A 25,759-nucleotide genomic window follows, 5' to 3' on the forward strand; every position below is an offset into this window, starting at 1 on the left:
GATTGCGCTCTTGAGCAGCTAAAACTGAGATTATATATATATTTAAATATATACACACACACACACACACACACACACCCCCGTCAAGACTAGATAATGGAGATAAGGTCTACTGTTTTAAACTGGAATTTCATATAGAGTTACCGATTCTGATACTGTAACAGCATGTACGAGATTTTATTTGTTTTATAAATAGCATAGCTACACTTGCAAAAAATACAGAAAGACATGAGCAACAGAATCAGACAGTACAGCACCAGGAGCACATACTGACATAGCCTAAGTGGTCAGACCTCTAGATCTCCCTCTCAGTAAAACCAAAACCATGGTCCACATCTCAGCTCTCCTTGATCTGCTTGTGCTCACTTCTCCCCTGTGTTAGAACTTTATCCCCAAGGCAGCGTCCAGGGCTGGAGAAAAACACCATTAATCAACAGCCAGTTTGTCAAAAAGTCACCAGGGATTTACAGGGCATGGAGTTTGAGGAAACACCTGCCCAAACGACAGCTTGACATGGGGAGGGGGAGGGACAGCTTGACTTTATCCGGCCACACCTGTGAATTAGCTGAGACACCACTCCAGGTGGATTCCACACTCAGAAAAGCAGGGGAAGTGGAGGAGAAGCCCACGCTTCAATCCAAATGGAAGGTCCACAACGCATTTCAATAATCTGTGCCAGCCTGTGGAAGTAAAATGACGGATACTGCCAGCGTTCTTCATACTTAAAATGAGTGCAGTATCTACATGTACTTGCAGTAATTAAACAAATTCCTAAATATACTCTTCTCTTCTAATGACCGCTGAAACGTGCACCCCCTGCAGCCGTGAAGAAGAATGTCCATCGGAGGGGGAGCTGATCAGAAGATGACTCTTGCAAGTTCAAACATTACCTACCGGGGGCAAAGAAAAGGAATGCTTTTAGGAAGATTGCAGTAGCATGGCAAATAAATCAAGCACCTGAAAGCACTCTTTGGTTTGCTGGCAAGGAGCTCAATCACACTCAGATATCCAATGAGGAAAGGGCTGAGGCGGGAAGCTGGATATCATAGCACTTGCCTGTGGTAAAGAAGCCGGCAGCGTTTGAACAGCACAACCCTTTGATTACATCACTGTTTTGCCACCACCGGGGTATAATCCATGCTTGTTTATCAATAAACTTCCTGTCCACAGACACTCCTCTGAAAACACCAGTATCAAGAACCAGAATGATTAACTCTATTAATGATGTAATGTAGTTAATCAATGTCAAAGTCCAGGCATGTCAACCCTTATGAATTCACTCTCAAAATGCACCTGACCCTTCCTGCCAGTTTTAGAGATGATTCTTCATACGCAGTTTAACGATCCGCTTCAGGTGGTTGGAGGAGCAGTGGGGTCACTGGCATCATGTGACTAATAACTGTGCTGACTTGTTCCATTATCCCTGTGACTTGTACAAATTGGCATGTTTTGGCCCCTATAATGTGGACCAGTTTGGTCAAGACAGGAAAGTCATTGTCATTCTGTGTATTTACAGTGAGTATTTGTTTGTTTCTGGTATAATGGCTATTTTTTTTGTCTATTTGCCCCATTGATCTTCCATTGTAAAGCCCTCTCCTGATCCCCAAAAAGACAACTTTGACCTCTGCCCAAGGTTCTGCCTGTTGAATCACAGTGTTTCACACACACACACACAGTATTTGGGGAATGGACCCGGTGACTGCCTTCCCCACCGAGCGACCAAGGCACCCTGCCACTTGCAAACATGACCTCCCGACCTCGATGGTGATGAGAATGACGATCATCCATTCCAGCCGCAGTCCGTGTTTCTCGCTCAAGTGGTTCCGCATCAGGTCCGTCAGCTCGGTGCAGTGCTGCAGCTTCTCGTTCATCACCTGCAACGATACAGCACAACGCGTCATGGCTGGAGCGGCGTACTGGGGGAACCCGCATCTGGGTCTGGCTGCACACCACTCTGCCCCCTACAGGTGGGCCACATGGTTCAGAACAGTTTTGTCTGAAAGCCCGAACGAGCAGTTCTTACAAACCACTTAAACAAAATAACACTATGGGTGAGAATTTGCAGCTAGACATGGGAGAGTCTCACCTTGACTCTGCGATTGATGCTGAGGAACTGGCAAGTCTTATCGTAGAGCTGCTCCAGGTTCTCTCTGTCCCAGTAGAAGTCGGGGGTGATGAGCAGGTCCGAGCTGAGGTTGATCCGATGTCTGTGAGGCAGAATGGGGAGAGGTATGTGCTGAACTGACGAGGATGGGAGACCATTGGGAGTTTGCCGTATTGTGGTCTTTGGGAGTTCTTACCGCAGGGCGAAGAGCTCGCCGATTTTTTGCATGACCTCTGCTCTGGACAGTTTCACTCTCTTCCCCGACTTGAGCATCTACTCGAGATAAATTCACAGGCTATGAATCTCAGCAGACGACTCTCCTGGTGGATTTAAATCCTGAATTTGTTCTCATCAGAGGCTAAATGTGGTGAGTGGACAGACCAAATTCTTTAACCTCCCCCCCCCCCAAACTGAATCTCATTTCTGAAACAGCTTCTCTCAGGTAATATCCAGCCTTATGTAGTCTTCCAAGAGGGTACGCTACAATCTGACAAGCATTACCACCATGGAAAACATACATCTTGTCATTGTTCTCAGACAAAGCAAATATGCTCAAATACGGCAGAAATGTGACCGATGCGTGTCATCCAACAAGCCTTTTGGGGATATCTTTCGCAGCTGGTGGAAGCAAGCATATTTCCGGAAGATGTGTCTTAAAATATCCCAATGCCTGCTGTTCTCATGAAACTGCTTAGGAAGTAACAAAGTGAGCTGGTATCCCATGAGGCCTAGTGCACCTACCTCAGGAATGGACTGAATCGAGTCAACAAAGTTGTCCAGAGACACCTCCCAGATGGCCAACTTCACTGTGACCCAAAAAAGGAGAAAAAATGGATCATAATATTAAACATAATACCTCCAAGTTAGACACACAGCTGCTAATTACCAGTTACCAACAGACTAATGTTACTAGAGGGAAAAATTGATCTATTATTGATGGAAGGTTTTGAACCCCCGAACCCTGGAATTCAGGTGACAGTTAAATATAAAATGTGAGCTGTGAACATCTGCTAATTCATTTGAAATTTTTGCCCAAACAGCATTTTATCAGGCTTCCAGTTCTAGCGATAAACATGAACAATGAATATCTAATGGGCTTCCAGCTGCAGCTAAAAGAACGATGAGCTTTGCACCTGCATCATACCCTTCTGCTGACCAAGATGCCCCCCCACAAAAAAAAAACAAAAACAAACTCCAATTAAAGTCTACAAGGACAAAGTGCGTCATACTGGGACCAGTGACGTCCCAACATGAAGACTGAGATCGCAGATCATATTTGAGTCCCAAACCTTCACAAAACCAAGAACAAAGGGACTCCTTCCCCAAAATTTAATGTCCCCCCCAGGCACCCCTCCCTGGTGCTGCACCTCTTTCACAGATGGGCTTAGCGTCTCCATGGTAACGGTCACCCCGAACAAGGGACGCCCGAGGATGGCGTCTTGCTTGAATGATGCCCCAGGGGCAGGCACCCATCCGCGCTGATCAATTATGTAAAAGGTTAGAACGCCGTGAAGCCGCAGACGGGGGAGGTGCTCAGCACCCCAGCTGTGCGAGAGGCTGCTCACGGAACTGGAGTGGACAGAACTGAGCCAATCAGGGCTGGAACGGGGCAGACCAATAACAAACCATATCTACACAAGGCCAAACCGTTTTAGCTGCGAGGTGCATTAGAGGAGCCGTTTCAAAGCAATAGTCGTAAAAACAAAAAGATTATAATCTCATGGCTCTTATCCACAGAAGACGAACAGCCCCCCCCCCCCCCACCTCACCCCAAAACGGTGCACCACCCCCCAAATCCAATTTACGGTCTTTACGCTTTTAATGACAGCGTTCTACAGCCGGACTAGGATCAGCTACATTTACAAAGAAGCCGTGAACATTCGCCGCTCGCCGAGGAGCACGTGAGGACAAGGGATGGCAGCTGGTACGACGGGAACAGAGAAGAAGGAGCTCCACCTGACAGCGAGAGCGCGTTGGAGAACGCGAACTTCTCCAGCACAGCCAGGTCCTGCTCCAGCTCGCTGTCCAGGTGGAAGCTCCCATGGTGCAGTTTGGAGCTCCCTCTGGGATGAAACACAGACCCACTGCATCAGCAGAGGCCCCGGAGACCCCAGGAACATCGGCCCAGTAATTCAATCCTGTGCTACACTTTTCGTACGGAATCACACATCAACAAAATGATGTCTGACATGACACTGAACCAATGCTTCATTTATACAAATAAATTTATACGAAAGCTATATATGTACAGAGGAGTTATTGTGATTTTTAATTTATAGTAGGTTTCATTGTATTACGTACATATAAAACCATGAGATGGATAAGCATTATGGGAAAATGGATGGTTGAATAGTAAACAAAATTAATAAATCATTTGTTAAATGTATCTAATTCTTGCTTACTATATACATGATTTTATGCATAAGATTTGAATATTGTGTACAAAAATGTACTTAAATATCAGAAAATCAGGAAAGGCTAGATGGCGACCAGTCAAACAACAGGCATCAAGGTAATGGATATTTTACAGCAGCTAACCAACATGGAGCCGGGTCTGGTTTCATCAGCTCGCTCATAGCTCCATCACAGCGAAACCGTCTTAATCTGGGTTTAACAGAGACTCTGAGCTGCGTAAAAAATTAGGTGAGAAACAAACCAGACAGGGCCGGCCTGGCACGGCAACGGAGAGCGTTCCGAGATGCACCTACGCGCCCAGGGAGTAGCCGATCTCCTCGTTCTCCCAGTGCACGAGGGCCACCTCATATGGCTGGATCTCGTGCTGCTCCAGGGTCCTCATCACCAGCTTCATCTGAAACGCAGGACCGCCAAGACCATGTGCCAATCGTGTCGCTGCATCTTGTGATTACAGTTATTAGCAAAATGCTATTTTCTGTGCAGAGCCACAGAGCAAAACCCATATAATTTCAACTGATTATGAGTCTAATAGTCCAAGTTTTTGTTTACAGAATAACAATATATGAAGTTTTGGTCATGCTACATCAGGGCTATTCAATTCAGGCCCCCGATTCCAAATCCAGGCCTTGTTTTCAGTTCTCCCAGGTAGTTAGTTTAATAATTACTGATTCTGATTGGTCAGAGGCTTCACACCTGGCTCACAGGTGAAGGAAGGCTGGAAAATCAGCTGGGCTCGGCCCTTGAGGACCGTGAGTTGAATAGCTCTGTGCTACATGTCGCCCTTGCGTTGCAAGAATTTAAACAGCTGTCGCATTACGCAAAAATAATAGCGACAGGTATCTTTTTAAAAAATGACATAAGACTTCAAGTAAACCAGCCTGACAATTGCAGGAAAAACCCAGTGCAAGTGTCTGTTGGACATCTACATGCCCAATGAGTCCTTAACAATAAAGAGTAATGGGACTGAAAGGGGGGCCCTTTCCACAGGCTTCAGCAAACTCACCGTCCTCTCCTCCACATTCCAGAAAACAACAGCACCTTCCCTGGGAGAAAAAATGGGGCCAGGATGCAATGATGGCGACCACAACCACTGAAGCTGAATATCATGATACCATATAAATTTCAGGCTCATAATCTCATCATCAACTCAAACTTACCGGAAGAAAAACATGAGCGGTTGGTCATAGGGCTTCGCTGCCATCTCCGTGCCCATGACGAGGACGTTGGAAGCATCTAAAAGCACAAACACGGAAGGGTCTCCATAAATATGACACAGCAGCTACAGTAGGAAAGTCTCAGCCATTGCTGGAGCATGAGCACACACACCTCTGGGAAAGTCTTTGACTTCAAAGAACCCGTTGGCTACCAGGTCATGACAGAGCGACGGTAACACGTAGTGGTCGGCAGTGGCAAATGCGACACACTGCATTACTTCCTATGGGACATGAGGACGACACATTCACAGAACTGCAAGAGGGAGTATGATACCCGCAGGGCTGTATTAGTAATCAACATATACTTCTACAATACAATGCAATTTTCAGTACACCAGTGAGATCATTACACTCACCCTAATATGCACAGTGTGTGACTTTACAACATTCATGTCTCTTGCACAGGTTAACTAAACATTCACAAAGTGGTTCTGAGAATTAATCAGATTATATCATAGGTTCCTTCAAATCGACACTCACAATCATAAAATCTGCTGAACGAATATTTATCTGAGGTCGAAAAGTATGCTCACAATCTGATTTTAAACATTACAGACACGATGCATGATTACAGACAAATCAGATCGTCTCAGCACTGTTTGGACTGTCTTGATCTCATGATCCCGGTTGGCAGCGCTTCAAGTACCGTGCCATCGTCCTCTTGGGCGGCTACATTGGCTCGGGATGGCTGCTTGGTCCTTGGTCCCTTGGGCGGCCTCTTTGCTGTAGCTGCTCCCTGTTTTTTACCCGGTAAGGACACGGATGTGGATTGTAGCCGCACGTTGAACTTTGAGCTTTGCGGGCAGGAGAGGAAGAACAGGTCCGGCCCAAGAAAGCATTTGCCTCGTCCTAGACGGGAAATGACGAGAGAGTCCCCACTGTATCGCCGATCGCCTGATAGGCGAACCCATGGCTGGGATTTTGCAGCCAGCGACACGACTGGGTGGCTCCAGGACGCTGATGACACCCGATAATGTGGATGGTGATCAAAAAAGCAAGTCTTGCCCAGGGACTCCCGGATCCGGGTTAGGGCTCTGCCAAACCTAATAAACATACCGCATCTAAACAGGGGTGAGTGTGATCTTAGTTATATGAGCACCACCACAAGTCACAGATTAATAACATTTATGCCAAAAGAAACACTGTCCTGTCTTCCACGGTCAGAATACCACAGTAATGGGATCAACTGGAAGGCGTGCCTCGATACAATATTGGGAGCTCAGTGCATAGGTCTGCAGATCACTGCAGCCAACTCGCTTCAAACTTAGCCGGTATTAAGCCAATTACAAAGAAACTGACCTTGAACAAGTTAGCCAGTCAAAGAGAGTTCATCCAGCCACATCGCCATTAATCACCTGCTGTCACAAAACTGACCACACGCATAGCTTTACCTCAAACAATGTGATTATTAACAATATCGACGTTCATTAATTTACATCCTATAGTCAACTAACTTAACAGTAAAAAAGAAAAGACGAGGCAGATAATGTAAGTACCGGAGAAATTAAATTTTAAAGCATCGACTTGTTATGTTTAAAAAGATAAGACATTTAACGTCGACGATTCTGGGGTATTATTTAAAATAAAAAAAAAAAACCTACACTAATGTGTGCCATAACACTACATCCATGCCTCCATCGCTGTGACCGCTGTGTCCCGGCCAATAAAGTTTCATTTGAATGCTCATTGGGCTACTTCCGGGTTGCCAAGATGGCGGCGCACGCTTCTGTTATAGATGTTCCCTGGTCTCTCTCTGCTAAATTTGTAGGGTATGTGCCTGCATTACAGTTTGACACAGCACAGTATAACACTGGAGTGAATGTCCGCAATTGTGCATGGGGGAAATTATGAAAATAAGTTGTTGTGACCAGTTTTACATTTAAAGTAGCAACATTGAGGATCTTATTACGTTAAGCAAGTATTTAAGTTGTGACAGCTAATTGTTCTGTTCATTTTTGTCCATTATATATATCGCTGTTAGCAGTAACCATTTCATTCGCTGACAGCAAGTTATGCCAGTGAACGTCTTCTACGCGAAATATGTGTTGAACGTTTATGGCCGATTTGAATGTTAGTGTTGCGTGTGGGCTAGCTACTAATTGTCATTTTCCAACCCACAGGTCTTTTGCATACATGACAGTGAAGGACAGACTGCCGACCATTCTTACCAAAGTAATCGACACCATCCATCGAAATAAAAACAAGTTTTTCGAAGAGCATGGAGAGGTGAGGATATTTTTAATCTGTATATCCGACAGTTTCCGTTTTGGAGAAGGAATCAGCAATTGTGTAGAATACGGGAACATTGCGTCATTGCTGTCACACTGCCAAATGTAAATCATACTCCTTGTACAGGTGTGATCTAGAATCTCAAAATCCTGTTCAGCTTTATCTCCTTGATTTGCTGTCACATATGCCATCCTACAATGTTTGTTATAAATTACAATGAAGCATTCATCAACTGGTAAATATTCGAAACTGTTCATAATATATCTTGTCATGGTATGAATTTTATCCAGGAAGGTGTCCAGGCAGAAAAGAGAACAATTTCCCTCTTGTCCAAACTAAGGAATGAGCTACAAACGGACAAGCCCATCCTGGAACTGGAAGACGGGATGGCTGATACGGACCTCTGGAACCAGTATCTGCAGAAGCAGCAGGAATTATTGGACAAGCAGGAAGCTCCCAGCTGGTTTAAATCCCCCTGGCTTTACGTGGAATGCTACATGTATCGCAGGATCCAGGAATCCCTTCACTTAAAGTAAGCTGCTCGAAAATATAGAGGCCCTTAATGGGGGTGGTTATTAGGTGCAGATTGCACCCCATTTTGCATGCATTATTTTCATGGTTTTTGCAGTGACTGCCAATAGTCCTTGCTGCTACTGTAGGTTTGGGTGTATCATTTTTCCCATCAGTACTACAAATTGATGTCATCCACCCAAGTAGGACAATGAGGTTGCACTTGATATTAAAACCTAATGTATTGGTGTAAAAATGTTATATGAAGACATGCATATTGGCTTTAACTTTTTTCCCTGTGTTCTGTATATATGATGCAGTAATGTATTACAATACACCCACGTAAAGCATGTGAAAGGTGCTATATAAAATGCATTGAATTGAATTTAGTTGAACGTAGTATATTACACCTGATCTGCTGTGAAGACTGGCTGTTTTTGAGGTTAACGTTATTTTTTCTCTTGTTGCCTCCAGTCCCCCAGTCAGTGATTTCGACGTGTTCAAGGAGGCCAAAACGCAGAGCTACTTTGAGTCCCAACAAGCCATAAAAGCCATCTGCACACACCTGCATGGGCTGCTGGAAGGCGTAGAGGGGCTCCCCGATAGCCAGCTTCAGGGGCATTTCCTTCAGCTGCTGCAGGTCAGCACTGACTGGCGATTGGGGAGGGGGTCACTGCCAGTGACTTGGGAAATTTTTGCTAACAATAGCGTAGTGTTTTTGTTAAAATACCTTCGAATATCATACCTTGTCCAGAAGGGAGAGTGATTCACTGCTGTCAAGTTAAGTATGTGTCTGTTACTTGTGTTTCTTGGGTCATTTGGTTACTTTAATGTCTTGTATTCTTTTTTTTAAGGTGTCCTTATGGGGAAACAGGTGTGACTTGTCGATATCAGCGGGTAAGGAGAACGCCCAGAAATGCAGCCCTATTGATTCACTTGAAGAGCTGAAGCACTTCATCTTGGTGGATGACTCCAGCATGGTCTGGTCCACCCTGATGAACAGCAACATGTCGGGGGAGAAGCCACAGGTGAGGGTGGACTTCATCCTGGACAACGCAGGCTTTGAGCTGGTCACTGACCTGGTCCTGGCTGATTTCCTTGTGTCCTCTGGACTTGCTCGAGAAATCTGCTTCCATGGGAAGTCCATTCCATGGTTTGTCTCTGACACCACCAGGAAAGATTTTGATTGGACCATAAAGCAGACATTAGCGACTAATCACAGGTGGGTGTCCTGGTGTGGTGCCCGATGGCAGAAGTACATGAAGGACGGGGTCTGGTCCTTCCACAGCCACCTGTTCTGGACCCTCCCGCACGAATTTTGCGACATGGCAGCCGATGCACCTGACCTGCATAACTTCCTCCAGCAGTCACATTTGATCCTGTTTAAGGGTGATCTTAACTACAGGAAGCTGACCAGTGACCGGGCTTGGGACCACACCGTGCCCTTCCAGAAGGCCCTGAGGGGATTCGAACCTGCACCGCTCTGTAGTCTACGGACCCTGAAGGCCAACGTGCAGGTGGGCCTCCCTCCGGGCCGTGGGGAGGACCTGACGGCCCAGGAGCCTGACTGGATGACCGGAGGGCGGTTTGCTGTAGTACAGTTCTTCTGCCCCAGCAATGAGCAGCAGAATCCTCGCAGGAAGTGATGGAGTCTGACAGACACAGGAAGTGCAGCAAGGAAGTGCTGACACGCACAGGAAGTGATGGAGTCTGACAGACACAGGAAGTGCAGCAAGGAAGTGCTGACACGCACAGGAAGTGCAGCAACATGGGAAATTATCCTCGAAAGCATTGTATTATGTGACGGCACAAAATGTCAGTGGCTAAATCTTACTTACTACTTATCACTAGTATATGTTTTCAATATTACAGTAACCTACATGCATAATTCTATTGCTTCAAAGATAAATTAATTCTTTCATTTTAATTGCACCATTTTGATTTTTTTTTTTTTGTGAACGTTTATAAAGGTTGCAAAACTGTTTTCTTAGTTTTTATCCAATCATGAGGTTTAGGGGTTGAAAATTGGCTGACTGTACCAGTTATTTGGTTGAATCCTAAATCAGTGCTTGAAGTACTGTTACTACATTCGGCACTTTGGGTGGCTGGTCGTGGAGCTGTATGTATCTGGCTGTGATGGTCCCCACTGAGGGCACTCAGCTGGGGCCGGAATTGCAGCGCAGCCTTTAACAAAGTAGTGTGTCATAGGTTCATGGTGTCAATAAAGCAGCCTAATAGTGATTTCCGGGCTCTTAAATGGTTTATGTTCATCCTGTTTTCTGACTTCATAAAAAGCCTTCATGTTGTGTAGTAGACCGGAGCCTTTGTAGTGTTTACGGACATTTGACTGCTTTTCTTGGATCTACATGTATGTGTCTTGTCCGTCATGTAAACATACCGGGAAAACATTTCCGATCAGTTATTTAACCACTTTTTTTTGCTGTATTTCTGCTCTGGGACTTGAAATGCACTTTGTGGTGGCTGTTCCATAAGCACACCACATGTGAGAGTTTAAAGTGACAACGGTTTACATTTTAAATTTAAATTGCTGACACAACAGGGATACTGCAATACTGCAGTGATTTGAGGCTCCTCCCACTTCGGTGATGGTGCTGGCTGTCAATAACGACATGTATGCGCTTTTCCTACTAATAAATTCATCAAAATTGTTCATGAGAGTCTTTATTTTCGTAGCAATGTTTGTCAGTGATACTTGTCAGCCCAGTAATCCCTGGGATTAAGTGGTAATTTCATTGTGTTCATTTACAATGTGCCCTGTGATGTGCCGGCTTCTTGTCCAGGGTCTCCCTCACCTTTTGCTCTCTCATTTACCATGAAGACTGACTGAGGAGGCCCATCAGCGTGGACCTTTAGCAGGCAGGGTGACACGCTGCTGGCCAAGTGTTTGACCAGGGCCTCGACCGGGTATTCGACTTGGCATATGATGCTCTCTTCTCACGGTAAAACACAGTAGCGGGGGGCCATGCCCACAAAAAGGCGTCGTTGCTGCCTCCTTTGGAGCTTCTGGCGAGACACAGTGGATAAAACTGGTCTGAGCGGATGAACTGAGCTCAGGATGAGAAGGAATGGCTTTGCAGGTAAGACTAAGGCCTAAGTCAGTGCTTCTCAACCCAGTCCTTGGGGTCCCCCAGACGGTTCCCTCCCAGCCTAGCTTTGTCCAGGGGTCTCCAACTCCGGTCCTGGACAGCTACCGTCCAGTAGGTTCTCTATCATACCCGGCTTCTGATGAGCCACACCTGTTCTCAGGTAAATACCAGGAGCAGGTGTGGCTCATCAGAAACCAAGTGGGACAGAAAACCTACTCCATCAGCACACTGAACCTGAATAAAAGGGAAATACCCGGCAGACTGAACAGGAAAAACTGTCGACAAACCAAATTAATGTTAAAATCTGGACAATGGCCAATTTTCTTATTGTAAAAAGCACAGTTCATAGAGCCCTCTCAAAAGGCAAAAATTGTAAATATAAAAAAAATAACCACAAAGGACAGCACGTACATGATATGTGTGTATATTCAATGCAAAGAAACAAAGCGTTAGCAAACTGTACAGAGATAAATAACCACTTTCATTATTACATCTTTACAGTTTCATTACACATCCAGTGATTGAGTCATACATCCAGTTACTGCCACTGGTAAAAGGTACCGCACTCATAGACCTACAGAGGACTACCAGTGATTGTATCTCAAAGCAAAGATTATAATTGCATGCCAAAAATAAACGTAAAAAAATAATTGCCATATATAAGCCATTTAAAATGTTAATTTAAAAAATCTTCAGCCCCTATAATTGAGTAGACAGGTTTTCCCTTGGGTGAGACTGTTGCCGTGGTAACGGCTCATCCCATGGCAGGAAGTGCAGGCCGTGTGACAGGCCGTGTGACAGGGCGGCTGACAGCGCGTGACCGGGGCGGTCCGCCCCCTCTGGGCCTCGCTGCAGAGAGTAATACTGTGTGACTCCGTGCGGACTGAGCGTGTGTGCGGCTCGCTGGATCGTGGCGTGACAACACCGACCGCGGCTAATGACATGGCGCCGCCTTCCTGTGATCTCAGGAACATGGTTTGAAGACTGCAGCTGTGGCGGCTGTTGGAAGTTCCCCACCTCACCCCCCTCCCCCCCCCCCCCCGTCCCCCAGCCACCACGCTCATATGGGCGGCGGCCCGTTGGTGTAGCGTAGCATGGGGTGGAAGGAGCGGGCAAAGTTGTTGGAGAGGGCACAGCTGTAGTCCTCTTGGGTAGCAGGCACCAGACAGGCCAGGGCCAACAGCAGTAAGAGGAGCAACTGCAGGGGCAGGGCGGCACGCAGGACCCGCAGCAGGAAGGGCACCGCCCGCGCCTCACAGCGGGACGAACCGGACCCAGAGTCTTGGGAAGACCTGCTCAGACAAAACAAAAGCAAAGCCGCCCCCTCAGTCAGGATACACGGCTCCTAGACCTGACCTCCACCTTGATCTGATGTCAGCCTGGCCTCCCTGTGGCGTCACGGAGACGGCTACGTCGCCGTAGCGACACACCGCATTCTGTCGCTGATATAATAAGCGTTTCGCTTTCCCCTTTAGATCTGGACGTAGACTGTTTTTTCCCCAGAATCAGAGACACGTACAACTCAAGGGGCAGAGACTTCAGGCCTTAGAGCACAGAGATAAGCAGACACAACATAAAACAGATTACAGATTTTTATCTGAAAGACACAGCTGTAAGAGCCCTTTAATTTTTTTAAGTGACCCCAGAAAGAATTTCGGTTTTGAAAAAAATATTGGCTTTTATTTGCGTAATAAATTAATTTGTCTCGGTAAATATTATGTTTCCTGAATACTGAAATGTGTATTCCTAATTTCAAAGCCGTTTCATTTCTCCAGGATGTTGTTGTGATCAACTGAGTTAACTGAGAAGAGAGTAGAGGAGAGGACAGAGGAGAAGGAGAAGAGGGGAGAGGAGTGGAGAAGAGGACAGAGGAGAAGGAGAAGAGGACAGAGGAGAAGAGGGGAGAGGAGTGGAGAAGAGGACAGAGGAGAAGAGGGGAGAGGAATGAAGAAGAGGACAGAGGAGAAGGAGAAGAGGGGAGAGGAGTGGAGAAGAGGACAGAGGAGAAGGAGAAGAGGGGAGAGGAGTGGAGAAGAGGACAGAGGAGAAGGAGAAGAGGGGAGAGGAGTGGAGAAGAGGACAGAGGAGAAGGAGAAGAGGGGAGAGGAGTGGAGAAGAGAGGAGGAGCCTGTTGCCAAATGGGACATACAGTATTCAACACAATGCTACTAATAAAAGTGATCAAATGACCTAAACCATCTCCAGGCAAAGCACTACCAGTGATTTTCAAAGCTGATCACCCTGTAGCTGATAGGCTTAGGACAGCAAAGTGGGTGAAACAAAAACAAGTGAGTGTTATGCTCAGCTTAACCCTTAAAGTTATCCTAAATCATCGGGCCATCCATCCCATCTTCAGTAGCACTGTAGTTCCTGTTGCCATAGACCATATAAAACTAACCACCTGTCTGATAAGAAGGATGTTTGAGGAAGAGGAGGGAGGAGGAAGAAATTGCTGCAGAAACAGTAAATTTGCTGTAGGTGCTGCTGTGTTTTGTGTTGGAAGTGCGTCGCCACCTGGTGTGACGGCATGGTACTGCAGGATGGCTTTTTCTTTTCTTATTGGAGGGCAAAGATGGACAGGGAAGCACGCGAAAGCGCAATCCAGACAGGATCGTCAAGCAGCTAAGGACAATGGAAGCAAATAAAGTCCGGGATCAATGATGAAGTCCCAGCAATAAGTACATTCCCAGGACACCTAGCAGAGACATGGAGCGTCTAGAAGTGGGGAAGATGATGGAACTGACAGGCACGACCCTCAGAGGGCCAGGCACTTCCTGTCTGCACAGGAAAGCTCATCTAACATCTACCCTTTACTCTGAAGGTCAGGGGCTGGGGGGGGGGGAGCCCAGATTTGGATCGTGTGCAAGTTCCATCATCTTCCCAGGAGTTCTAGGAACCAGGAAAGCTGTACCTGCGGTATGGACGGCTGACAGGGGGTCCCAGCTGTAACACCCTACATTTGCCCCGGGGCTGTTTGCGATGAACAGGGGGGTAAAAAAAAAAGTACATGTTCAGTCCAGGCAAACAAAGGCAAGCTACTGATGAAAAAAACATAAGGCAGCAGCGAAATTAAATGAGTCCAACAAGGAAACAAGGAAATTGACTTTTCACACTTTTTTTTAAAACTCTTACTACTGGTTTCAGCTCCCATAACTGTAATGGCTAATTTCCCTAATGGTGGATTTAACACTAGAGCTGAGCAATTCACAATTGATGTATCTCAGCAATACAACAAAGCAATACATTCAAAAAGTAAAAACTGCGTGTCTGGGTGAGTATTTAAATTTTGTGGTTAAGTACGCTAGAAATGATAAAACCGCTGGCATATTTAAATGGGTCAAACACACTGTAACACCTTTGCTGGGTAAAGTGTACAGTCTTTGCATCGGCAGCTATGAGCCCAAACGGCTTGTGACCTGTGACCTTGATGCACAGTGTCCTTCTGATGGATCGGCTATCCAGACTACTGTGTTTTTCTTCTACGGGCTAAATGAAAAGCCAATGTTTCTTGTCCATCAAGTTTTACAATGAGCTACATGGAACTGGTGAATATAACCAGTTCAAAGGCGATCTTAAAGAGTTGGTATCCGTGAAAACAGTAAAGGTAACCAAAAACAGAATTCCTGCGAAACTGAGGAAAGAGAAACTAAATTAATTAATGCAACTGGAGAAGGATACGGGCCGGGGTGGGGAGATCGGCAGCTAAGGGTGGGGGCAGCGTGCATGCAGATGGGGGAGGGTGGGGAGGGTTAATGGAGTGTTTGAGAGCTGTCCTGGAATGGATGGGGAGATGCTGGCCTCAGACCAACAGCACACGTAGGTGACATATTGATTTGGACATGGGACCGACCACCATGGGAGGGTACAGTACCGATAGGCCCTGAGTCGGACTGCTCCGCCCAGGCTGGGCCGCCCCAGAGCCAGAGGTGTCCCGCTCGTCCACAGAAGACCACGACGACAGACCCTGGGATGAGAAGAGGTGGAGAATCGGCTGTTATGGGGACCCCTGCTCTGCCTTTACCCACTCAAACGCAAACTGATTTGGTGAAAATCTGACAGTGTCATTAATCAATATTTCGTTCTTTTTTTCTCCCAAATAATCTTACAGTTACCTAAAATACAACATTTCCCTACAACGTTTCTATGTTTCCTTGTAAGGATACTTTGAGAACCCAAAGCCCCACTTAGGAATTCAGTCTGTCCCCCCCTCCCAGACGGACCACGCCCCCTGGGACTCTCACCCCCCGCCGCAGTAACTCCTCCAGCTCCTGCAGGTCCTTAGTCACTTCCTTCAGGAGCAGCTTGAGCCGGTTGCTGATGACGTGAACCTTCTCGCCGGCCTCCAGGCAGTCGCCACCTTGCGTGTGCACCAGCAGCTGCATGGACATGTCCTCCAGCAGGGTCACCTTCTGCTGCGAGTCCAGCAGCTCTGTCTGGATTTGCTGTGGGACACGGGTGGGGATGGAGGGGGGGGGGGGGAGTGACCTAGCTTTGTTCATGGTGACTCAATAACACGAATTACACACATGATAGTTTTATAGCATTTGGTGCTTTGCTTAGGAGACCCACAGGAAGTCACCTTCTGGGACACATCGTTAACAAGATGGTCGCGCGTACAAACAACCAAATCTATCTACTTCATTTTCCCTCCACAGTGGCATGCTCTCATTTGTTGAAATCCACCCCTCGCACATTTTTACCCTGCACCTTAGCTAGCAGTAGCTGCACTACTTGTACTGGCCAGCAGTGGGCAGCATTTATGCACTAGCAGCCGCTGGCAATGAGCGAGCACCAAGAAGGAATTACAGTCCAAGGGGAGACTGACTCCCAGGACCTTGACTTTTGAAGAGAGTCTGGTTTTCTGACACACTTTTCACTGCTTTCTGACTGTACAATGACGTGGCCAGTAATACCCAAAGCAGCGGACCCTTCACCACACGGAAAGATCGCCGATTGCCGCTAATCACTGCTTGTTGACATCTGATCTCTAGTTCGCTCAAAACATCACCGACATAATCGTCCGCCAATTGAATTAAAACATAATTACGATTCATTTATTAGAGTGGGGACACAGAATCTTGCCAGTCGTTCAGCTTGTAAGAGCGTCACGCTAATGGCTCCACTTCTTTCGGATTCGAACGTCACGCATTTCACAGCTCTTAACGGAGATTAAAACCCAATGAAATGAGGGTCAGAGTGTGGGAAGAGTGTGCAGGTCAGGAAGCACTAGTGTTTAATAATGTGCTCTGCGAGTGCTTAACTGCGCTGAATGATGTAGCTTTCATATTATTTATTTCTGTAGTTTATCCAGTACTGGGTTGGGGGAGTTTGGAGCCTGTCTCAGGAGACACTGGGCATGAGGTAGGGCGCCCTCTGGAGGGGATGCCAGGTCATTACAGGGTTCACACAAACAATCAAATAGTGAAGGCAATGTAGACAGACCAGTTCACTTTGGACTGCAGGCAGAAAGCCCATGTGAACATGGAGAGAACTCCACACAGAACCGCAGGGGGCGGACCCACCATTTATCAAATGAGACCGGCAAGGACCATTTATTTTTTTCCAGGCCAAAGTAGATTGTAAGTTTTGCAGGAACGCTGACCATAATGTGACCAAGGGGCTTTGACTGCAACGCGACCACCCTGAGCAGGACGTACCCTGAGCACGCCGTGATGCTCCAGGAGGGTGACCTGGTCCAGGCTGGCATCGATGGGAGTGACCTCGCTCCTCCGGCGATCGATGTTCTCCAGCCACAGGAGCAGGCCGTGGCTCATCTCATGGAAATCCTGCAGGAGCAGCACAGCGGTCAGCCACAGTGGGTCACATGTTACAGCTCACAGCCAATGAGGTGTACCCATAAGGCCTATCTGCACTCTGCCTTTGGTATGTTGCATATTTTAAAATCAAATCAAAATCTAACCCAGGTATGCCATGTATTTTAAATCAAACCAAGCTACTAACATCCAACTAGACTAATTAACTAATCAGTCTAATTAATTAGTCGAATTAGAGAATACTATTTTCAGAGATTTTTTTTTTTAATTTTTAATAAATCATCCACATTTGATTTTAAATAAAGTGATGTACACACTAACTGAAATTTGGATTTATTGTACACAAAATCGGTGGTGTTTGTTGGGGCTCCTGGGGGGGGGGGGTCACTCACATGACAGTGCATGAGGGCTTCCTGCAGGGACTGGCGCCAGTCCTCCAGGGAAGTGCCCAGCCGCTCCCAGAGCCCGTTCATCTCCGTCAGCCGCAGCTGGGCCTCTCCGACCTCCTGGGAATCGCTGGGTTCTGATTTGAAGAGCTCTGTGGCACTCAAGTTGATGGACAGCAGGATGGGCTTGCGGCTGTCGACTGCCTTCTGCAGTCCCTGTGGGCGGGAGGGAGGGAGGCGGGGCTACAGTCAGACAGAAGGCTAGATTGGGCATCTGGCTGTCAGCAGAGCCAATAGCTGCGAGGGACAATGGAGCAGGACAGGAAAAGGGGGGGCAGGGAGTTCAGCATGCAGATGTAGGTCCTTGAACTGGCTCTAGCTCCAAGGTGGAGCTATTTATAGTTGGCACGACATGCACGTCCCACTGGCCGGCTGACCCACATGCCTGCGCTCCCTGCCTCTCCATGGCTCCTCATCCGGCAGGAAAGCAAAAGCCTGCAGATCCCAGATGGCCAGCAGCTCAAACCGAGTGAGTGGAACAGCTCCGTTCTCACCTGGGACGGCGGCAGAGCTACTCCAAACTTTGAACCGTATATTAATTAGATAAAGTCGTCTCAGACTAATTCAGCTCAGCGCTCAGAAACACCATCGCTCCGCTTCCGTCCATGATCGCGCACGTTTTAGAAGTTTTCGGTCCAGTTAAGGTCGGAACGGAACTGATCCGAGGCGTCTTTGCACATGACCTCAAAACTGCACCCTATGGAATCTCATATTTTTATTCAAAGTCAGCTTTAAACATACAAAAGGCCAGTTCACATCATTCACTAATAATCCAATACACCTTCCTTAGCCAAAGTCCTTATACTGAGTAACTTAGACGGGCTTTGGTCTAAAATGTCTATAAATTAACAGCAACTGGAAGATTATTGGTGTAATGTTACAGTTACAGTTACAGTATTATTCCTGTGAGCAGCTCTTTAGCTACTTGCTTGTAACATGGAGGCCCAGCACGTCTGGGAGGGGCAGTCAGGTGACCAGGGATATTTGTATCGAATTGTTTCACCCACGCCTCCTCGTCTGTGATTCATGCATTCTGCTCAGCTCTCTTTCACTAAATCATTGCCAGTCCACAAATCCACAACCTCCCCGTTTTATTTTCCTGTTGCCCCCGAGGACCCAAATTTGATACATGCACCCACCCCAATGCCAAACTGGAGTTCTTATTTTTAGCTGTACATTAGAGTCGTTCCTTCTTGGGCCCCCCGTCTATCTCTGGGGAGAGCTTCCCCAAATAAACATCTCAGTCCGCGTCAAGTCAACACGTCGCTTTATTCCATTCATTGTGCAGACATAAAAAAAACAGGCTAATGCAGGGAGTCTCGACCTCTCTGTAGATGGACAAAAGTGACTGTGACTAGACTCATCTGTGTTCATGGAAAAAAACACTATGTAGTGTTTAAAGCTACGTCTTTAAACTTCATGTCTGTGGTAAAAAAAAGAAGCATTTTGATTGAAAATGTCTGTCAGAAGTTGCCATGGCAAAGATCTAACGTGGCGAAGATCTAAGGCTGACGTTTAATGCAGGTCTGTATAAAACAATAAACACCACCCCTGAAGCTTATAGGGCTTTAACACAGACCACAATATTCAGGGGTAACTTCTACCCCCTCGCCATTAACTGGTTCAAGAAAAGCTAATTGCGCTTCTACACTTTCTGTGTCATTTATCACAAGCCGCTGCTGCTAGTTCTCACCATGTTTTTATCGTATTTGGCATTATGGTTTACAAAGTATGTCGAATTTAATCGTATTGTGTGACAATAATAATGTTGGATCTCAAAGTTGTGTGTTTGGGGAGTTATAGATTAAAGCACCACATAGTGAGACTACAATTATAAAGCTGAAAAGGTTTATAGGTACCACAATAAGAGTCCATTTTGCCATTTATAAATGGTGGTAGCTCATTAATAATACAAAAAAACTGTTATAACCTAATTATAAACCATTCTTAAACTCTTTATAAGGGTAGTCTTATTGTAAAGTTGTACCGGTTTAAATATTAAAAACAAACTCAAACTCAAACTCAAAGCCCACCTTGAGTTTCCGAATGCGCAGCTCGATGTCGTGGATGTCCAAGCTGCGGTCCAGCCTGCGCAGTTGCAGAAGTTCCTCCTCCGCTTGATGCAGCCACGACAGCATGCTGTCGAGGTCTGCGTGCAGCTGCTGCCACCGTTGCAGGTTCTGCTCCGGGCTCTGGGCCTGGGCCTGAGCTTGAGCCAGCTCCCAGCGCTCGATCACACCTGTTGGGGAGTACCCGGTAGGGGGCACATGGGTACATGCAAGTGGATGACCTCATCAAGGATTATGATGTTGGTCCTCAACCACGCAACCAGTGAGGTTTGGCCAGAAATGGTCGAAAAGGTTGAGGTTGAGGCTTACAGTAAAGCAGGTTAGCAGGAACAGGCACCAAACCCAGGCTTACCTGGCATCTGGGACTCAGTGGTGTTCAGGTTGACCAGGCCCAGCAGCTCGTCCTGGCCATCACTAAGCTCACCGCCCATCCTCTTCATGGCGTCGATGTTGCTCCGGCACTCTCCCATCAGCCTCATCTGCACACGGCAAAGCCTCTAAGTCACCAAACTCCGGACTGACTGGTCGCTCGACACCTGATGTGTTTAGTGTCTCTTGAGCCGACAAGCAATGTGTTGAGCGAAAATCTCAGTGTTGTTGATTTTAACTACACGCCGATGGCCAAGGCAGAGTCAAGCCGATGGATCAGCCTAAACTGTAATGAGGTCCTGAGATCAGCGTAGTGGGTGGGGAGGGAAACTTACGTAGCCCGTGTAGGAGCCGCTGAGGTCTGGGCTGGTCGGGGTGCGGCTGCGGAGGATTTCGTCGGCCTCCTGCAGGTGATACTGACCACGTGTTCCCAAGGCATCTGGATCTCCTGTGGAGGTACAGCAGCATCATCACATAAGCTCATTTGCGTTGATGCAGCCACTGACTACCGATGCTGCCACCAAAAAGACTCATTTCATGTCACTGAATCGAGGTGAGGACCTTCAGAAATCCCACCCTCCATTTGCAGGAAAATATGACCAAGGACCCAGTAATCAACATGGGTCATGACCAAGTACGATTCACATGATGTGTTTGATCTGTTTTTTTTAAGGAATCCTCCAATTTTGTCCCTCACCTCAACAGGATGGGACCTTAAGGCATAGACAGCAAGAGGTTTACTCAACGGCAAAGCTGTGGTGGCCTCCACGTCAAGGAGATGATGGACATGCAGGTGTTAGGGCGGGGAAGGATGGCAGGGAGACAGGTGACAAGTGGGCATGCAGATGATATGGCGGGACAGTAATGGCTGCCTCTTGCTCGCCTACATACCAACCAGCAGGGAGTGCTGTTTACTGGCATGCTGCAAGTGATCATTTGCTTTAATATGTAGTCAAGTGGGCTGGTTAGAAACCCTGCTGATTAGTGGATTTACATTGCAGGGATTAGCATGCAAATGCAGGTCATTCACACAAACGGTTATCCTTCGCTATACCAGGGCATGCCGTCCCTAATTGCCTACCAGTGGAGGACATCAGAGTCCTTTCTGTCAGTTTGACATAAGCCTCTGGGCTCTCGGGAATCACTACATCTGGAAAGAAGGAAATACAGATGGGATCTGAAGGAACATCTGAAGGTCTGGAGAACCCATGGCTGAGAAAAGCACGATGACATGTCAAACCTTCGGTCTGTAACACCAGCATAACATGAACAGCGCTGCCTTATGAACACTAGCGGCTGTTTATGTGAAAAAAAGTCCTGGATGGGTCTGCCTGTGCTACAGTATAAGTCCTTTTTTAGTGGGTGGGATCAGTGGGTGTTTTGGCTAACCCTTCTTAACACTTGCATGTGGTCTGCTGTAGTTTGAACACTAGACACAGCCCTTATCGGGTGTGGAGATTCAAGCTACTGTGTGTGGGTGTTTTTTTTTATTTCCCAGCATTCCCTGGGGCTGACCTGAGATTGCAGCTGCCCCGTGGAGGAACTCCAGATCCCTGTCCTGGGAACCGCCCTCCCGCTCGGTCTCCAGGTCATAATCGTGGTCCCACTCCAGCGGGATAGAGTCCACGCTTGCTGGGGTGTCTCTCCCCGAGGGCTCCGCATGGGATGCCATCACTACCGTAGGGGAGCAGCCGGAAGTGGCCAACGGGCTTTTCCTAAAGTTGTCGTTCCAGCGCAGAGTGACATCGTCCAGATCCAGCTCGTGGTCGGAACCAGTGTGCTCGTCGTCCGTAAACTGAGGGTCAGGTGACACATGTAATGATGCCCACATACTCCACATTAATGCAACTAAACAATGCTAGCTGCACATTATGGGATGGCAGCCCCAATGCCGAGCTACAATGACACCTCAGATGTTCCACATGTGAAGGACTCATAAGCAGGTTTCTTACCGGGAGGCGGGTCAGCCTCTTGTAGTAGCGCTCGACGCGGCCAAACACCTCCTGGTAGTACCTCTGCAGCTCCTCCAACTCCTCCTCGATGACGGTGGCGTCCAGGGGCTCGCTCTTCTCTATGAGCACCTCCCCCTGGTGGAAGACGTGCTCCATCTTGCTGGTATTCAGGGAGATCTCCTGCTGGAATGCCTGGGGAAGATAAGGAGTGGACATCATTCGGGGTTCTTCTGGTGAGGTTTTGGCTCCTCAGGATGCAAGGTGAGGATCTTCACGTATGTCCCCAAGATGACGAGCCTCACCTTGAGCTGCCGAATCTTGGCTTGAACGTCACACTCTGAGAAGTGCTCAATGTTGGTCAGTTGAAGGTCCATCTCGGTCAGCCACACCAGGATACTGTCTCTAGCTGCCTCAAATTCTTCCCTTTGGCTGATAAAGTGCTGCAAGATGCAGGAGATACTCAGGTGACCAATGCGATTATGAATTCCAATCAAAAACATTTAACAGACCAGCAGTGATAGTTATATAGAAGGTACAAGCAGTATGATGCCTGAATGTGTGAGGTGTGTGATTACATGCATACAGGATTGTGTGTTGTGGTTTTAAGTACAAACATGTTGGCCATGGGTGCAGGTACAGATATTCTAATGCTGGTCTATGTGAGTGCAGGTACAGATATGCTAATGCAGGTCTACATGGGTGCAGGTACAGATATGCCAATGCAGGTCTATGTGAGTGCAGGTACAGATATGCTAATGCAGGTCTACGTGAGTGCAGGTACAGATATGCTAATGCAGGTCTACATGGGTGCAGGTACAGATGTGCTAATGCAGGTTGACATAGGTGCAGATACAGATGTGCTAATGCAGGTCTACATGGGTGCAGGTACAGATGTGCTAATGCAGGTTGACATAGGTGCAGATACAGATGTGCTAATGCAGGTCTACATGGGTGCAGGTACAGATGTGCTAATGCAGGTTGACATAGGTGCAGATACAGATGTGCTAATGCAGGTCTACATGGGTGCAGGTACAGATGTGCTAATGCAGGTTGACATAGGTGCAGGTACAGGTGTGAGGTACCTTGAGGCGACGAAGAATAGAGGCCGCCCTCTTCTGCAGGTTATCCCACCGCTGGTTCCCATCATGCACCATCTGGCGCAGACGGGAAGAGGAGTCGGTGCGGTTCTCCCGGGCCAGGCGCCGGTACTGCTTGTTGATGAGCTCTAGTTGGGTCAAGCTCTCTTGGACCTGCCGCTGGAAGGCCTGTCCCAAACACACACACGCAAAGCGAAGCTGACCATCCGTAACACTCTCAGCTCCAGGACGACAGCAGAAATCAGTGCAGTGCTGAAGGTCACAATGACCTTGAAGTATCATTGTAATGACTAGAACTGTGCCTTACAACATGGGTTTAGTGTGGCTTTTCATTTATTATCTGGTGTTGGGGGCTTGTTCTTGCCATCCTTGATTATGGGACATACTATCCCTCGGGCACAGCTGGGAAAAAGCCTTATTTCACCCCAAAACCGTGATGCCAAAGATGTTCACGGTCCATTTATCCATGTGCTAGTATAACCTTCATGCTAATTAAAGATGACCACCGTGGGGGCTTTCCCTCCCCCGTCTCTGTGGAAGGCTGCTTAACTCTTTCTGGATTCCACCGATCCCCTCCCCCCTCCCTCAAGTTGGGCCATGGCTTCTGCACCTCAAACTTCTTGAGTTCTTCCTTGGCCACGGTGTAGAGCACGCCCGAGGAGTTGGGCAGGGCGGCCGTCCTCTCCGACTCGCTCAGCCAGCTTTCGAAGCGCAGGAAGTCGTCCAGGAACTTCTGCCACAGCCTCCCTGTCTCCTCGATCCTGCGGGAAGGCGCCAGTGGACAGACACGTGTGACACGGGAATATCAGCAGCCACTACCCTCCCTACACTGACCCCCCTGCCTGCCCCCGCTGTCTGATATGAGGGGACAGCTGCTATCCTCCTGTTATTGTGGAGACAGGCTGGCGCAGAAGCCAAAATATCACACACACACACACACACACACAATCCATCAGACAGCTGTATTTATCAAATAGCTGCTTGCAAACTCTTTCTATATTGCAGCGCAAGCAAACATTTCAATATTTCCACAACCCCACATTCTAATTTCTTTACTTTTTATAATTTTCTTCTAATTATTAGTTGTTTTTCAGGATGACTCCATTCCTAAAGCAACAAACCTATAAATACAGGGTATATACGTTTCCTTATTTCAGTAACTTCAACTGCCCTTATTAAGAGTATTGGGGATTCAAACCAGCAACCCTGCGGTGTCACACTCACTTGAGCCTTCTCTCCATGGACATGGCACAGATGCTCCTCCAGCGGCGGTCCAGGCTGCGTGTGGCCTGCTGGATGGACTCGCAGTCTGCCTCAGTGGAGTAAGCATCACTGTCATGCAGCAGCACCTCGCACAGGTTCAGCACTGATGCCACGCCTGTGCTGTGCTTCTCGATGTCCCGCTGGAGCTCCTGGGGAACCGGAGGGGGGGCACCTGTCAGCGGTCAGTCCCTCTCCCACATCCCCAATGGAAAATCCCCTCAACTGGCGGTTCTGAACTGACTCCTTGCCAGTGTCAACACTGAGGTCTTTCACGGCTGTTTTTCTTAGCGTGTTTATCTGAAACTAAAATGATTAATCTGACTGCTAATTAGCACATATCTGTTGTCTTTGGATAAACAAAACAGCAGGAGTCAGAAAAGATTTTTACAGGACGGATTTGGATTTGAATTTTCCGAAGGATCGCGGAGTGGATGGTTCAGATTACACGGAAGATTTGCGAAATGTCTGAAAAGGAGCAAATCTAGTCTGCCAGTATTATATACATTCTCTTTCCTACTCTGTCAGATCAGCTGGTCTCAGGACCTTCCGAGAAAAATCAGTGAATTAAATTTACCTAACTCTCTCCTATTAAACAGAGTCATTTTGTTCAAATGCGAGCTTGGCATGGTGACGCCGACTAGACTGCAGGGAAATGCAGATCAGGGGATGGTGACTGACTGTGGGACACTGACAAAGTGACGTGTGTTTGCGGTCTAAGGGTCTCCTGCTTTCCGAGTCTTGAGTGTCAGCTTCAACATCTCCAAATGCAAGTGTGATACATCATAAGCTGAAACAGCAGGAGGATACTGCCTAGTGACACTGACCATGCATGACGGCCCAGGTGTGGTCGTTCATCTATGCCTGTCAGTGTGTGCAGAGATGTAGCATGGAATTCTGGGTCTCCTGACAAAATGTCACCTTAGTTCCTCTCTGTACATTCTGCCAAATGGAAAGGGGGTCCCCCCCCGTCTGGAGCCCCATAAAACACTAGCCCCCCCCCCTCCCCCACCAGGCGATGACCCTGTATATGTCATTACTCGTGTCTGCCACCCTTTATACTCATGTCTGGCTGCTCAGAGCTGTTTGAGTGACAGATGACGGCACCTAATTTTTTAACTTTCATCCTCTTGCAAAGCTGCTCTTTTGTAGAAGCCCAGCTGGCTGTAACTGAACTGAGTGGACTTTGCTAAAAGACAACCGGTCTGAAAAA

General features: G+C 47.4%; 3 protein-coding genes across 24 annotated transcripts in view; 1 reads left to right on the forward strand and 2 right to left on the reverse strand.

Annotated features, from left to right (window-relative positions):
• Nucleotides 1-161: 161 nt before the first annotated feature.
• On the reverse strand, nt 162-7,407 carry rmnd1 (required for meiotic nuclear division 1 homolog). 12 transcript variants are annotated; one of them, XR_002841131.2, is made up of 13 exons: nt 7,335-7,397; nt 6,380-6,794; nt 5,846-5,954; nt 5,677-5,752; nt 5,523-5,562; nt 4,813-4,913; nt 4,061-4,167; nt 2,846-2,910; nt 2,301-2,377; nt 2,087-2,207; nt 1,758-1,874; nt 555-680; nt 162-410 (listed from the first exon to the last, which is right to left on the reverse strand). XR_002841131.2 is itself a non-coding variant. In XM_023836331.2 (12 exons), exons 1-12 carry the CDS (start codon nt 7,361-7,363, stop codon nt 663-665), a joined length of 1,275 nt encoding a protein of 424 aa, XP_023692099.2. In that variant the 5' UTR covers nt 7,364-7,397; the 3' UTR covers nt 162-662. The 12 variants fall into 12 exon arrangements, 7 of the variants coding, with proteins under 7 accessions (XP_023692099.2, XP_023692080.2, XP_023692087.2 ...); XR_002841129.2 differs by adding an exon at nt 1,057-1,178 and having other exon boundaries at nt 162-680; XR_002841124.2 differs by adding an exon at nt 1,057-1,178 and having other exon boundaries at nt 162-890.
• armt1 (acidic residue methyltransferase 1) lies at nt 7,401-11,143 on the forward strand. Of its 2 annotated transcripts, none has more exons than XM_072703144.1 (5): nt 7,401-7,502; nt 7,854-7,959; nt 8,253-8,494; nt 8,947-9,112; nt 9,327-11,143. In XM_072703144.1, the coding sequence occupies exons 1-5, from the start codon at nt 7,444-7,446 to the stop codon at nt 10,116-10,118; spliced, it is 1,365 nt and encodes a 454-aa protein (XP_072559245.1). In that variant the 5' UTR covers nt 7,401-7,443; the 3' UTR covers nt 10,119-11,143. The 2 variants fall into 2 exon arrangements, with proteins under 2 accessions (XP_072559245.1, XP_023692126.1); XM_023836358.2 differs by having other exon boundaries at nt 7,478-7,502; nt 8,303-8,494.
• A 1,466-nt stretch (nt 11,144-12,609) lies between these two features.
• Nucleotides 12,610-25,759, reverse strand: part of LOC111856664 (nesprin-1-like) — a 141,326-nt gene continuing 128,176 nt past the window's right edge. For 9 of the 10 annotated variants that reach the window (XM_072703134.1, XM_072703135.1, XM_072703137.1 and 6 more), the window contains 16 exons: nt 24,511-24,698; nt 23,897-24,047; nt 23,272-23,454; nt 22,492-22,629; nt 22,190-22,381; nt 21,753-22,032; nt 21,319-21,387; nt 20,573-20,685; nt 20,221-20,347; nt 19,833-20,038; nt 17,746-17,955; nt 17,237-17,365; nt 15,821-16,021; nt 15,451-15,543; nt 14,491-14,549; nt 12,610-12,871 (listed from right to left, as the gene is read on the reverse strand). In XM_072703134.1, the coding sequence (XP_072559235.1) occupies nt 12,640-12,871; nt 14,491-14,549; nt 15,451-15,543; nt 15,821-16,021; nt 17,237-17,365; nt 17,746-17,955; nt 19,833-20,038; nt 20,221-20,347; nt 20,573-20,685; nt 21,319-21,387; nt 21,753-22,032; nt 22,190-22,381; nt 22,492-22,629; nt 23,272-23,454; nt 23,897-24,047; nt 24,511-24,698 (2,571 nt within the window). In that variant the 3' untranslated portion in view covers nt 12,610-12,639. The remainder of the gene's footprint in view (nt 12,872-14,490; nt 14,550-15,450; nt 15,544-15,820; nt 16,022-17,236; nt 17,366-17,745; nt 17,956-19,832; nt 20,039-20,220; nt 20,348-20,572; nt 20,686-21,318; nt 21,388-21,752; nt 22,033-22,189; nt 22,382-22,491; nt 22,630-23,271; nt 23,455-23,896; nt 24,048-24,510; nt 24,699-25,759) is intronic. The other variant, XM_072703138.1, reaches the window with a different exon arrangement.

Source organism: Paramormyrops kingsleyae, chromosome 19 (genome assembly GCF_048594095.1).
Source record: "Paramormyrops kingsleyae isolate MSU_618 chromosome 19, PKINGS_0.4, whole genome shotgun sequence".
Taxonomy (NCBI): Eukaryota; Metazoa; Chordata; class Actinopteri; order Osteoglossiformes; family Mormyridae; genus Paramormyrops; species Paramormyrops kingsleyae.